General features: G+C 49.5%; 1 protein-coding gene across 5 annotated transcripts in view; it reads right to left on the bottom strand.

Moving 5' to 3' along the window:
* FBXW8 (F-box and WD repeat domain containing 8) overlaps positions 1-12,888 on the bottom strand; it is a 111,595-nt gene that overhangs the window by 57,876 nt on the left and 40,831 nt on the right. For all 5 annotated transcript variants that reach the window (XM_053669722.1, XM_037156108.2, XM_037156106.2 and 2 more), the window contains exon 5: positions 3,890-4,047. In XM_053669722.1, coding sequence (XP_053525697.1) covers positions 3,890-4,047 — 158 coding nt within the window. The remainder of the gene's footprint in view (positions 1-3,889; positions 4,048-12,888) is intronic.

Here is a 12,888-nt window from a genome sequence, read left to right as displayed (position 1 = left end):
TACCAACAGGAATTTGAGGCAAACCAAAGATCGTGTAGGCATGCAGCCGTGGAAGGAGAGCAGGCTGTACCCAGAGTGGGAATAGCCCCAGGGCAGGATGCGAACCACAAAAGGACACGAACAGCAAACGTGACAATACAAATGGGAACAACCAGACGGACCAACTGGACCAGGAGTTAACATCCAGAAACAGACCAAAGTGCTAAAGGAATTCATATGTACAAAGTAGAAAAGACAGCACCACAAACCCGAGAGGCAGAGATGGGCTTTCTAAACACGGATGCTGGAAATAGGCTATACTCAAATCCCGGCCTCATAAAACCATTCCAGGATGGTTCTGACCAAGATTTAAATACAAAACAACTAGAAGAAAGAAGTGCAAGAGGCAGGTACACAGGTGGGAAACTCACCCTAAGAGAAATGTAAACTGCAACTACATTTGGACACCATTTCTTATCTATCAAATTGACAAACGTTTGACATAGACTTTGCTGACAGAACTGTGAGGAGATGAGCACACCTTCATACCTTGCTGGTAAGAGTGCAAAATAACATTACTCCACTTGCACTTTTATAAAGAGCTCTCCTTCCTACGCTTACAGGAAATGTCGCACACACGAGGCTTTCCACGAGGGCACTGCAACAGCAGAAGACCAGAAACGACACTCCCGTTCCTCGGAAAGGGGCTGTGTGAAGAAACCACAGCACCCGTACAACAGAACACTACGCAGGGACAGGAAACAAGTATATTCTGTACACACTGGCACAGGCCACCTTTCCAGACATGTCCTGTCCATCACACCATTATCCACAACAGCCAAGAGGGGGAAACAACCCACGTGCCCATCAACAGATGGACGAATAAAACACGTGGCACATATAACACAGAATACTATTCAGCCATGAAAAAGGACGAGATCCTGCCACTGGTGACCATATGAATGGACCTTGAGCATGTCTGCTAAGTGAGACAGGTCAGAAAGACAAGTACTGTGTGATCACTTATACGTAGAACCTAAGGAAGTCAAACCTGTGAAAAACAGTAAAATGGCGGTTACCCGAGGAAAAGATTTACGATGTCTAAAGGTACAAACTTGTACCAAGTAGTAAACGAGCCTTAAATACAATGAATCCAGAAAATGATATTGTCTTATAATTATGTAATGTAATAAATATCACAACAATGGCATTCGTATTACACTATATAAATGTACGAAATTAACACACTGCCCAGCTTAAACTTACACAATGTTACATATCAAATTTATACAACGAAAAAAGATATGGCACTAAGTGGGAAAAAAAGCCAAGTTATGGAATACTATAAGGCAATAGGTCATCCTTTGTTCAAATAGGAGGAATAAAAAATTGATACTCATATTTGCAATGCAGAAATATTGGAAGAATGGACAACAAACTGAAATACACGGTTGCTTTTGTACTGAGGGGACAAAGTGAACAAAAGCAAGATGTCTCAATATGTGCCCATTGGGTTATTGTTTGTATTACTTTGATTTTATATCCCTAAAAATGTTTACTTGATCAAAAACATTAATTACAAAAACATCCACCCCTTTACGGATTAAAAAATTAACATCACTCACATAACTACCACCTAGAAAAACCAACCATAAACATAGTCCACTGAAGAATGACAAATTGAAAAGATATTTGAAATAGATCTTAGTCCTTTCTTTTCAACCACAAAAGATAACTACCCAAAGAAAAAATGGGGAAAGATAAGAATGCATAATTTGCAGAGAAAGAAATATAAACCACTAACAGTAACACCGTGGAAAGAAGTTCATGTACACCTACAGAGAAGCGCAAACAGAAACAGCAGCGAAACACCATTTCCTCCTCCCCAACAGGCACAAGGAAACATACACTTTTGGTGAGACTGACTATAAACTGGTGGAATGTTTGCAGGGTGGGGGGAATCTGGCAATCTTTATCAAAACATAAAGCATCTGCAGCCTCCGACCTGGTAATTACTAGTCATTCACCCCATGGATACGCCTGCACAAGTCCATCATGGTATCTATTCAAGGGTATTGCTTGTAGCACTGTTTTTAATGACAAAGACAAGCAACCCAAACGTGCCTCACTGAGGGCCCCGGTGAGTACATGGCGGCACAGCCCCAGAACGCAGCACTGCAGGGGCTGGGGAAGAGGAGGTTCGCCCGCAGGTGCCAGTACAGGCAGACACCAGGGTGGGGTGCTGGGTGAGGACGGCGAGCTGCGGAGAAATACCTAGAGCAGGACCCTCGTGTAAAATGTGAGGGGGCCCAGCGGTGGAGGGGCAGGGAAGGCCCTTCGACTTCTTTTTGGACACATTTCCTTTTACATGTTAGACTTTTTTGCTCTGTTTGAATTCTATGGATTTTTAAAACTAAGTATTTAAAATATATTTTGGCAATTATGTGCCATGTATTTATGGAAGTAGTTTCTCTGTCAAATCTACATGGTCCCCCAACCTCTCTGTGTCACAACAGCAATGAGAGTGACAGAGACAATCCTGACTGATGAGGGAAAACCCGCCGCACTTTCAAGTTCACGAGCTATGAGACACGGGTACAGCTAGGTCAGGTGCATGTTTCTGTGTCTCTGCGTGTACTATCACACACTCAGAGCTACAACCACGCGTGGGCCCGGAGACACACCTGCAGGTCTGGATGCCCCGCTGACTAGTGACTCAGCCTCAGGCAGGTCACTCAGCTGTTTCTCTGCAGCTCGGCTTCCCCATCTGAAGACAACTGTGTGTGTGGCAGGGGAGGCTACCGGACAATTCTGAAACCGTACAGTCCGAACTTAAAAGCACTACGACCTTGGCGTCGCTGTTTGAAAAAGACTCATGGATGACTTGGAAAGCAGCACACACACCCACGCTGCCCGTAGGCCATCTGCCCAGGACCTCCACACACAGACATGTCACACGCCAGAACCAATCCGGCTTGGCTAAACCTCTAGAGGCTGGGAAAAAAACCCACCAGTGGTGTCGCTAATGTCAAACCAAAAGAACAGAGTTCATGTTGTTAAAATCATAGAATGAAAGTATTTGAGTTTCAGCCCTAATTTCTATTTTTCCCCCCAATGGCATACGCACACAAAAGTCCCCGTTACCCACTCCACCACTGTTCTGGCCACCTGGGCCCTCCGGCCACCCTGCGCTGACTCTGAGACCCACAGCTCTGCTGCGACGGGAAATTAACTTGACGCTACAGCAGAAGCGAGGGGCGTGGCTAAGAGTCTAGGGCATCTGTGGCCGCCGAAACCGCCGCCCCTCTTAGCTACGCACCATGGAGCGTTTCTGCCGCACACGGCTCTCAGCCACGTCTGTGACCCACGGGGGCGCGCACACAAAACGCAGCCCCAGGGGGACAACGTGTCACCACACGCCGCCCTGTGCGGCGTGTCAGTGTCAGGAAAAGGGAGGTGCTGCCTTTTTTCCTACCTCCGGATCTGTCGATAGATTACCCACATCTACCCCTCCTCACTGTTCCCTCTGGACGAGGCAGAGACTAAAGGAAAAGTAGGCCAAGTATATTTAATATTTTACACCAAACAAGTTATTTGCTTAAGATGGCTTGGCCAGCCTTGGGTCTGGCACTCGCGTGCAGCCCGGCAGGAGTTAAACGCCAGTTGTAACGGGTGCTGTGTTCCAATGCCCACTAATGCACCGAGGGTGATCGGCCAACCTCTTCACAAAGAGGCAAGACTGAGAGTGAGAGTGAGAGAGAGAGAGAGAGAGAGAGTGTGTGTGTGTGAGAACATGTGTGTGTGCCCACGTGTACGTATGGAGGGATTTCAGGGGGGAGCCGGCCACAGCTGCTTAATTTCTGTAAAGCCTTTTTTCCCCTTAATAGAGAAGAGGGTTGTGGTTACTTACCATCCTCATAAGCCGCCACCGCCAGCGAGTTGTTTATCCTCACAAAGGAGACATATGGCTGTGTTCCAGGCTCATCCTCCTCAGACTCCGAGCCCAGGAAGGGGGCCATGTAGTCCCAGGTGCGGGTGTCCCACACCCTCACGTCCCCTGATGTGTATCTGGAAAAGAAGGACACGGTTGGTTCCAAGTGGGGCGGGAAGAGCAGGGTCACAGTGGGGAAGACGGGGAGAGCCTTGGAACAGCAGAGGGGCACAGTCCCGCCACACTGGGGGTGAGCGGCCCTGCCAGGAGGAGACGTCAGCTGGGCAGCCCGCAGCCTTCACGTTCTCAGGGCACAGCACTGACACCCGGAGAGAGCACTAAGCCACAGACACTGGGGTGTTCAGATCCCCTTGTTTTTCCTTCTATGCCACTATAACCCACCTGCTGCCCTACGTTCTCCCAGTAAAGAGAGCACTAGCAGAAATTTGCAGAAGCCACAGTGTTTACATACATAAACACACAGGAAAGACAGGCAGAGAGAGAAAAACCAAGGACTAATGGCCTTGCAGGCCCAAATTCTCTAATACCTCATCCATGCATCAGATTTGACTGATTAAAGTCCCTAAAGACTAATTGATTTGCTGAAACAATTAAGTCCTGCCTTAGCAGCCAGACAATGCTGCCTTCTCACGAAAAGCCCTTGCCAAGAGGCACGACACCCCCAGTGCTGCCCACTTAGAAAACAGGAGCTACTACTCTCTGCTGCTACTGCTCCAACAAAGGACACTCTCCATCACCGCTGAGGCGGGGCCAGGACCAGCTCAGACCCGAGGCCCCTGGGAACGTGGACCAGTCGGCTGAGGCGGCGGAGCGCTGCCTGCCACTGGCACATTCGAGCTAAGTTCCTGACACCTGCAATGGAGGGCTCAAGTCAGCACGTCAATCAACTGTGGGGAGGCATGCTAGAGCTGTTTTAAGAGTCTCAAGAGGAACTCACACAAACACAGATAGACGGACGAGTGAAGGTGTCCGCACTCCTCCTGAAACCCAGGACATTGCTCTCTCAGGGTTTCTCTGATCCCACCTTAAAGCGCAGCATCAAACAAGATAACCTGAGATTCATTTATTTATTACTGAAATCTATGGTATGATTCCTTATGAAGCAGTTACAGATCAATTTCTCGTGAGAGATTTCTCAACAGAGAAACTGAGAATACTCTGATTCAGGAGTGCTTCCTTTACTGAGTGCAGCAAGCAGCCTTTCTCTCAAACTGCTGGTTGACAGCACACACGTGCACTGTGGAATTCACAGGCCATTCTGTCACTAACCCTCCAGGCTGGGGACACCCTCCCTGCAGGCAGCAGCTGGGAGCCACGTAAGAGCCTCGTGCTTTCTAAGACTGGACTGGTGGGCCTCTGCGTGACCACTGGTCCTCCAGGAAACACAATCGCTCACAAGTGTCATTAGCCTGGAGGCGCACGAGCAGGAGCGGCCAGTCACAGCCCAGTGGCCAGCACGCGGCGGCGGGCTCCCAGGCCCCGCAGGCTGTGTTCCAGATGGCCCTTCCTATCGAGGGCCCTGGGTGAGCACATGTACCCCACTGCATAGGTGCACCCTGACGTCCTGAAAATGACACAGGTGACCCCTGGTAAGGCCACTTGCTTAGCTAGAGACACTGAGCAGTGAAGACATGTTTGGGTTTCTAGACTGTGTGTAGATTGAGGTTAAATTGGAAGTGACAGGAACTAGCCAATTCAGGGAAGAAAGGTGAAAAGCATGGCTACGTCTTTCAGAAATTCAGAGAAGGTGAGTGAAGGAAAAAGAGAGCATTTCAGGGGTCGGAGAACTAAGGAATTGGGAGAAAAAGCAGCACACAGACCAGGAAATGCACTTCCTTTCCATCAGGCTGGGCCACTCTGTTTTTATTACTTGCGAATGGGACCACACACGTGGTCTTCAAGTGGTCCTTGGTGGCAGCCCTTAGGGGCCACTGAGGGGGCGGGGGGCAGAGGAGAGAATTTCGGTGGCCGAGCTCCACCCGACCCCCAGGCCCCTTTACACAGTGGGTTCCCAGGCAAAGCCACACTACACACACCGTGGGAACGGGGCGATGCCGCAGAGAGGAGCGCTGCACTCACCTCCATCAGGCTCCAACGAGCCTTTCGGCCATGAAGCTGCACCTTCACCTGCCCAAAGCTAAATGGACGCTCTCCTCAAAACGCTCGGCTCACTCCCAAACTAGCCTGCTGCTGAATTCCCTATTTTTGCCAGTGGGGCTTCTGGTTTCGTCCACACCTGCAATGCAGTATACGTTGAAATCAGCGCGCCCTTTCTTTTCTCCCTCCCAGGAAGGCCTCTGGAGTCTAAGTCCCCCAGCCCCTCGCAGGAGACGGACCACGGCAGCCCCGCTACTGCTGAGCCTCCCCCACCTCCAGTCAACCCTGCACGGCCAACTCCTCAAAAACACTCGACTCCATGAATCACCCTCCCTTTCTCCCTTGCTCCCCACGCTACACCATGATCGACACCATGAGAGCCACATAGACTCACTCTGGTGGCGTGTGTGTGTGTGTGTGTGTGTGAGAGAGAGAGAGAGACAGCGAGAGAGATCATCTGACTGGTCATCTCCCCTGTAGACCTACAGGCTTCTGTGGTAAGGGGGCTGGGTCTTGCTCCAGCTGTGGATGCAGTGACTGGAACAGTCAGACTAAAAGAGCACTGGACACCCAGGAAGCCCTCTGTACATACAACGCTTAGGCCCGAACACCTTACAGAACGAAGGTTTAACTGCTAGCCTAGCATTGGGAACACTCCACAGACTAGTGTCCACGCCTCCTCCGGGCCTTGTCTACTCTTCCTCAGCATGAGCCGACCCCCAGACAGGCCTGCCATTCACTAGCTTCCAAACACTCTCGCCTCTGGACCTCGGCACACAGCCTCCACCTTTTTGGAGCGCCTTCCCTCTCCACCACCCAGCCCAGAGGGTGTCAACCTTGACTGCACATTACAGAACCACCTGGGATGCTTTGAAGACTCCCAATATCCAAGCACACCCCAGGTCAATTAAATCTGACTCTCCGGGGGTGGGGTGGGACTGGGGGTCCATGTCTCCAGTGTGCGGCAAAGGTTGAGAACCTCCAACCTGCCCCAAGCCTGCCAACTTCTCAGGCCCTCCTCCTCCATGGAGCCTTCTCAGACTCGACTACTATGCCCCCATCTGAAAAAATGGCGTTCATGGCGAAGTGTGATGGATGCCCCTTCAATCTGACTGTACAGTCCTCGCGAAGGCCGAATCTCAATGCTATAGCCTCCACCACAGTGCCTTGCGCACAGGTGATGATACATAAACAGTGACTAAAAGGGGGGGTGTCCACAAGTGACAACTCAAGGGCTCTGAGTGGCACTTCCTTTCGTATCTACTGCCCACCTGCCAGTGCAGAGAAACACCCAGAGCACACACACACCAATATGCATTAGACTTCTTGCATGTATTTCCAAACTGATGAAAATATCTCAGTAAGTCCTGGCTGGTGTGGCTCAGTGGACTGAGTGCCGGCCTGCAAACTGAAAGGTCACTGATTCAATTCCCACTCAGGGCACATGCCTGGGTTGCAGGCCAGGTTCCCAGTAGGGGATGTGTGAGAGGCAACAGATCCCTGTATCTCTCACACATTGACAGTTGTCTCTCTCTCTCTTTTCCTCCCTCTACTCCCCTCTTTAAAAGTAAATAAGTAAAAAATTTAAAATAAAATATCTCGATAAAACACAGGATAAGCTAAATTACCTCAGTAAACATGAAATTTTCCATAGATAACCATTTAAATTAACTCTATTCTTCATGGCCAAAGAGCATGGTAACACAAACATTTTGCTGCCAAATGACTCAGGAAGCAAGCTGTAAGAGACTTTATGACTCTTTTATGATGAGAACAGAGAATAAATAGCTTATTTCAGCAGGTACTGCATGATGACTCAGCTGCAGGTTCTAAAACCTAACACAGTGAAGGTGACCACAGTGGTGGCAATCCAACTTGACACTAAAGAAGCAGACCTTCCGCAGAGTAAGGCACTGGTTGGGGCAGAGGGGCCTGGACCAAAACCCTAAATGCGATCTAAAAGCACTTAACCAGCCTTGGCCGCAGACAGCAAAGTGAGGCAGGGAAGAGGTTGATTTTTCTCCAGAGCTCCAGATGTCTTTATCGCTGCCTAATGACAATTACACTCCACCAATTAAGACAACACTATGACAGTTGCATTGTCAGTAAGCCTTTGGACCCCAACGTTGATGGCTCTCTAATTAGTGCCTGTGTAAAGTACCACTGCAACTAATACGTGAGCTGATGTAAGAACCTAAAGAAAAACTGAAGAGGAGGCCTCTTCCAAATGAGGACAGATGTCCCAGCCCACAGCACGGGCCATGGGACCGGATGGCTTCTCCATCACTCTTCACGCTTGGCGAGGCTGAGCCTGCCTCCCAGCACGCAGGTCAGAGACTGCAGCTGACTTTCCAGTAGAAGAGTGGGACCGGGGGCCGCTCAGCACGCCAGAGCAACCGCCAACCTGAAATGACTTATCACCAAAGAGCTTACATTAACTAGTGTTTCCAATAAACAGGCTGCTGATTTGGACCAAAGGACCGGAAGAAAAAGAAGACATGGCACTAAAAACGACCTGCAACCTCTCTTCTCGGGGCAGAACTGCCCGGCCGGGTGGGAGCAGTGGGGGCGCGGTCCATTTCGCTTCTTCGCTAAAAACACTTTTTTCAAGGCTGTTCATAATAACCTGGGGGTTGTTAAGAATGCTGGAAGTGAGGCTACAAGACTTACCCAAGGTCACAAGAAACATTTTAGCGGCACAGTTGGGATCACAGCAGGTTCTTGGGCTTTTTTCAACCTGCTGCTCAGCCAACGAGCTACTCCGCCCCCTCAGAGGATGGTGTCTTTCGACAAATGCAGCTTTGAAAAGCCGTCCCCATCTGAGTGCAATTTAAGGAACTTACTGTCTTTGACAGTGTGACTCAGGCTTGCAGGACACAGCCCCTGCCGACCCCACCTCGTCCTTCTACCTTTGCATCTCGGCCGGAAGACAAGAAGCCAACGACGACAGCAGAGAGCTCAGGACACTAGAAGAAGTGTAGCTGGCAGGTGCAGTGGCGCCTCCCACACCTGCTGCACAGGTGAGACGGGAGGACACTGGGGGCAGGTGGTAAAACTCCGCCCCACAGGGCCACACTCACACACCCACCCCCTCAGGAAGTCACGATTTTACTCTGCTCAGGTACTCACAGCAGCCAAAAGGAGCCTTGGAATAAGGCCTCAGTCTGAGACAGCACAGTGGTTTCACCTGTGTGTCAAATCCAATAGACTGGCAGTGGCTGCCTGCGTGGCGAAGGATTCTGAAGCCGTATTCCACCAGATCACCAGAACAGTAAGCGCTGTCACGGTCACCAATGCCTGGCATCGGTTTGGAGCAGGGAGGGGCAGCAAATGTACTAGTCATCTGCATCTCTGCCCCATCCTAAACTCCACCTGGCCAGCCCCTCAGCGTCCTTCCACACTCGGCTGAGAGGTGACTTCCCAGGATGAACGCGGGCTGACGCTGAGCCGGCATCAGCTGCCCCTCCAGTGTGTGCTGGTGCCGTCCTCCAGGTCCCCGGGCCGTTCGGCAACCGCCTGCCACCGCGCCCCTCGGTCAGCTGTGAGCAAGAGGGGTGTGTGCAGCACTCGTCCGTGCTTGCTGACTCTCCTGACTTAAACTCACAAGATGAAGTGGTTTAAAGCTACAGGGCAACTAGGCAGAGGCCCCTAAAAAGCACAGCACCCATGTTTCAAGAAACGTTTACAATGTGGAGGCTTTGAGAACTATTTACAGACTCCGTACTTTCGTTACTAATAGCAAAAATTATAAATCAATGAAATTAAGAGTATTTACTGTTTTCTCTGAAACATGACTGTGTTGTATTATGCAATTAACAAAATGAACTCAATCCCAAAGTGCAGTCTTTTTGTGGAAATGCACTCCTACAAACATCAAGTGCAGCTTACAACGCATCAATTGAAAAATAATGAACATCTTAATGGACCTTACGAGATACATGCACTACACACTTAAAACTGCTTTCCATACATCTTGGTTAATCACAATCAATAGAATCCGAGTCAATGATGATTATGCAGAGTTGCCAGGGCTGTGGCCCTTCCCATTACTCCTTGGAGAGCCAGAGATGGATAAACGCAGCCGTGAGTTCACCAGTATTTATTCAGGGTGCTCTGGAGCTCCTTCATCACGGACCAAATAGATGTAATGCTCCGCGTGCCTCTCTTATCGATATCTTACCTCAGACTTATTTACCAGAAGAGCATGTACACCTCACAGCAGAAATAAATAAAAGTATTTTGAAAAGAAGTCCCTAACGGGTAATGACCAAATTCCTTATGGGAAACAGCCCGATGTCATAATAAGCACCAGCACAAAATCAATACGAAGCGAGGTTGAAAGGGAAACTGTCACGAGGAAAAGTTCTTTTTTTAAAAGAGGAGAAACACAGAAAGTGTGGCGTCTGCCGGACTCAGCGTGCACACCGGGCTGCATTTCAAAAGCATCTCTCACCTGGAAAGCCTCACGACAGCCCCAGGTGTGACCCATTCTGCACACGCGCACATGAAACCAGGGAGGATTTAAAACACCGCCCGGGGGTCTTCAGCCCGCAACCAGAAACCACTTTAAAATTCAGGGCAAAGACACACCATCTCAGATGAAAACTGTGTTTTGGCCTGGTACACGGACAGTACAAAGGCACCTTTTTAATTACTGGGAAGACTAGGAACCACCTCAACTCTGATGTCCGGGTTGTGTGGACAGACAGAGTACAACTGAAAGCCAGAACGACAGCCGGAGGTCACCGGCTGCCGAGAGGGCTGTCGCAATTGTACTGAGTGTCTGCCGGGACACGTCTGCCTCACAGGGAATGGAGACAGATGAAAACGCATGAGGCCCAACAGGACAGCTGAACGCTTTTTGCAAAAGAAAAGTGCTAATATTTTGCAACATTAAACAATACGTTTTTCCCTGCAGCCACGCTCGGCAGAAGGAAACCAGGACACAGTCACTGCTCCAGGGAAGGTGGGGACCGCACCCTAAAAAGGCCGGTCACATCAGAGGGAAACAAGGGTGAGAAACCTCAGTACACGGAGGGTGCCCGGTATTTTTTTAAACCACAGGTGGGGGAAGGAAGCCGGTCCTACAACGGAAACAGAAAAGTGTGCTTCCTGATGCAAACTGACACGCTTCAGACTTCGAAGTCCTCAGTGAGAGCGAGGAGAGAGTTTACTGCAAAACACCGCCACACTCCTGGGCATCTGATAAAAGCTTCTGCTGAGCTCACAGTTCAATGGTGAGCCCGCTGGCACGGGCCCCAGCGCGCCCCGGGTTGACTCTCCCGTAGCTGTACCTGCGATGCGCTCCCTCACTAGGTGGCAGTAAAGCAAATAAACTTCCAGCGACTTACACCTAGACCTGCATCTCAGGTTCTGTAAGGGGACCTTTCTGAACTCATGATGTCATCTGTCTCAACTCTCCCGCAGTGCAGCGGGGGAGCACAAGACCGGTCTGGGCTCCAAGAGACAGGGCGGGGTGCTTTCCTTTCGGCTCTCTACTCTTCTTCCCCAGTGAGAAACCTAATTTGAAGAACATTCCAAAATTCTCAGGGCTGTCACCACAAAAACCAAGATAAAATAAACAAAAGCCACACTTTCTAACCACTTGTTACCAACAAACTTTCTAGATAACGTCTTTTCCCCCAGATACAAGGAAAGCACACCCTGAACCTCTGTGTTTCAGCAGTGACGTCAGATCCCAGAGAAAACAGAGCCGGAGGCTGAACTCGGAGAGAAACAGACAGGTGGCTTATCATGTAAGAGACTGGTGGCTTCAGAACACAAATTTCTCTCAAGTTAAAGAAATGGATAATTCTAGCTGGAAAATCAAAGTAAAGGCTGAGTTTGAATGACTTAGTCACAGCTGGAGGAACTTCACTAACCTAACCAGCAAAGGAAACAGCTGGCTCAGGTGACATCTGCATGTCACCGCTGAAGGAAACAGTGAGAGCACAGGACGGCCAGACGAAGGGCCAGAGCAGGAGGTGGGCCAGAGGGCAGAATCTCCGGAGCGTGAGTTCCTCCCCACACACACACCATGGAGTTTCCTGGGTGCTGGGACTGGTCTAAGGCTCTGGGGGGCACAAAGATGCTCAATACATGGTCTCCCCATTTTTAGAGGGGTCCAGCCAACAAGATTAGTCAGTGCCACGAGGCCAAGGGGATGTGACCATATGTGACCTGTGAGTGTGGCTCAGTGAAGGGGTTGGGACGGAGGCTGGACTTTAAGGACATAAGACTGGACAGTGAAAAAGAGGTGTGTACTCTGGTCATTTATGGTATTGACAGACATGAGGTTTATCCAGGGAAGCAGGCTTCAGAGAGATGGTTTGAGAGACTTCAAACCAAAAGGTTAATTAGAAAGAAATTGAGTGTTACGAGGTAATTTAAAATAATGTAACCTGGCAAGTCTAAAAAATTCATTCTTCTAAATCCACTGACTTCACTTATGGGACTTAGCCCAGGAAAACAGTGAGACCAGGGAAGGCTATGAAAGAAGAACTCTCAGTCTTTGGTCTACACACCTGACGGAATTCAAAGTTTCCATTATAAGCCTGTGTTTTATAGCTTTTAAAAAAAGGTTTTATTTATTTATCTTTAGAGGGGAAGGGAAGGAGATAAGGAGAGAAATATCAATGTATGGTTGCCTCTCGTGCGTCCCCTGCTGGGAAGGAAATGGCCTGTAACCCAGGCATGTACCCTGACTGGGAATTGAACCGCAGTTATTCGGTTCGCAGGCCCGCACTCAGTCCACTGAGCTACACCAGCCAGGGGGTTTTATAGCTTTTAAATAATGCAGATTCATAGCGCTAAAAAGAAAAAAATGCTGCAAATCTCTGTACAGAAAATATTCCTATTGT

Source organism: Artibeus jamaicensis, unplaced genomic scaffold, assembly GCF_021234435.1.
Source record: "Artibeus jamaicensis isolate MK-2021 breed Jamaican fruit bat unplaced genomic scaffold, CSHL_Jam_final contig_525, whole genome shotgun sequence".
NCBI lineage: Eukaryota > Metazoa > Chordata > Mammalia > Chiroptera > Phyllostomidae > Artibeus > Artibeus jamaicensis.
This window is presented reverse-complemented; position numbering and strand designations above follow the sequence as displayed.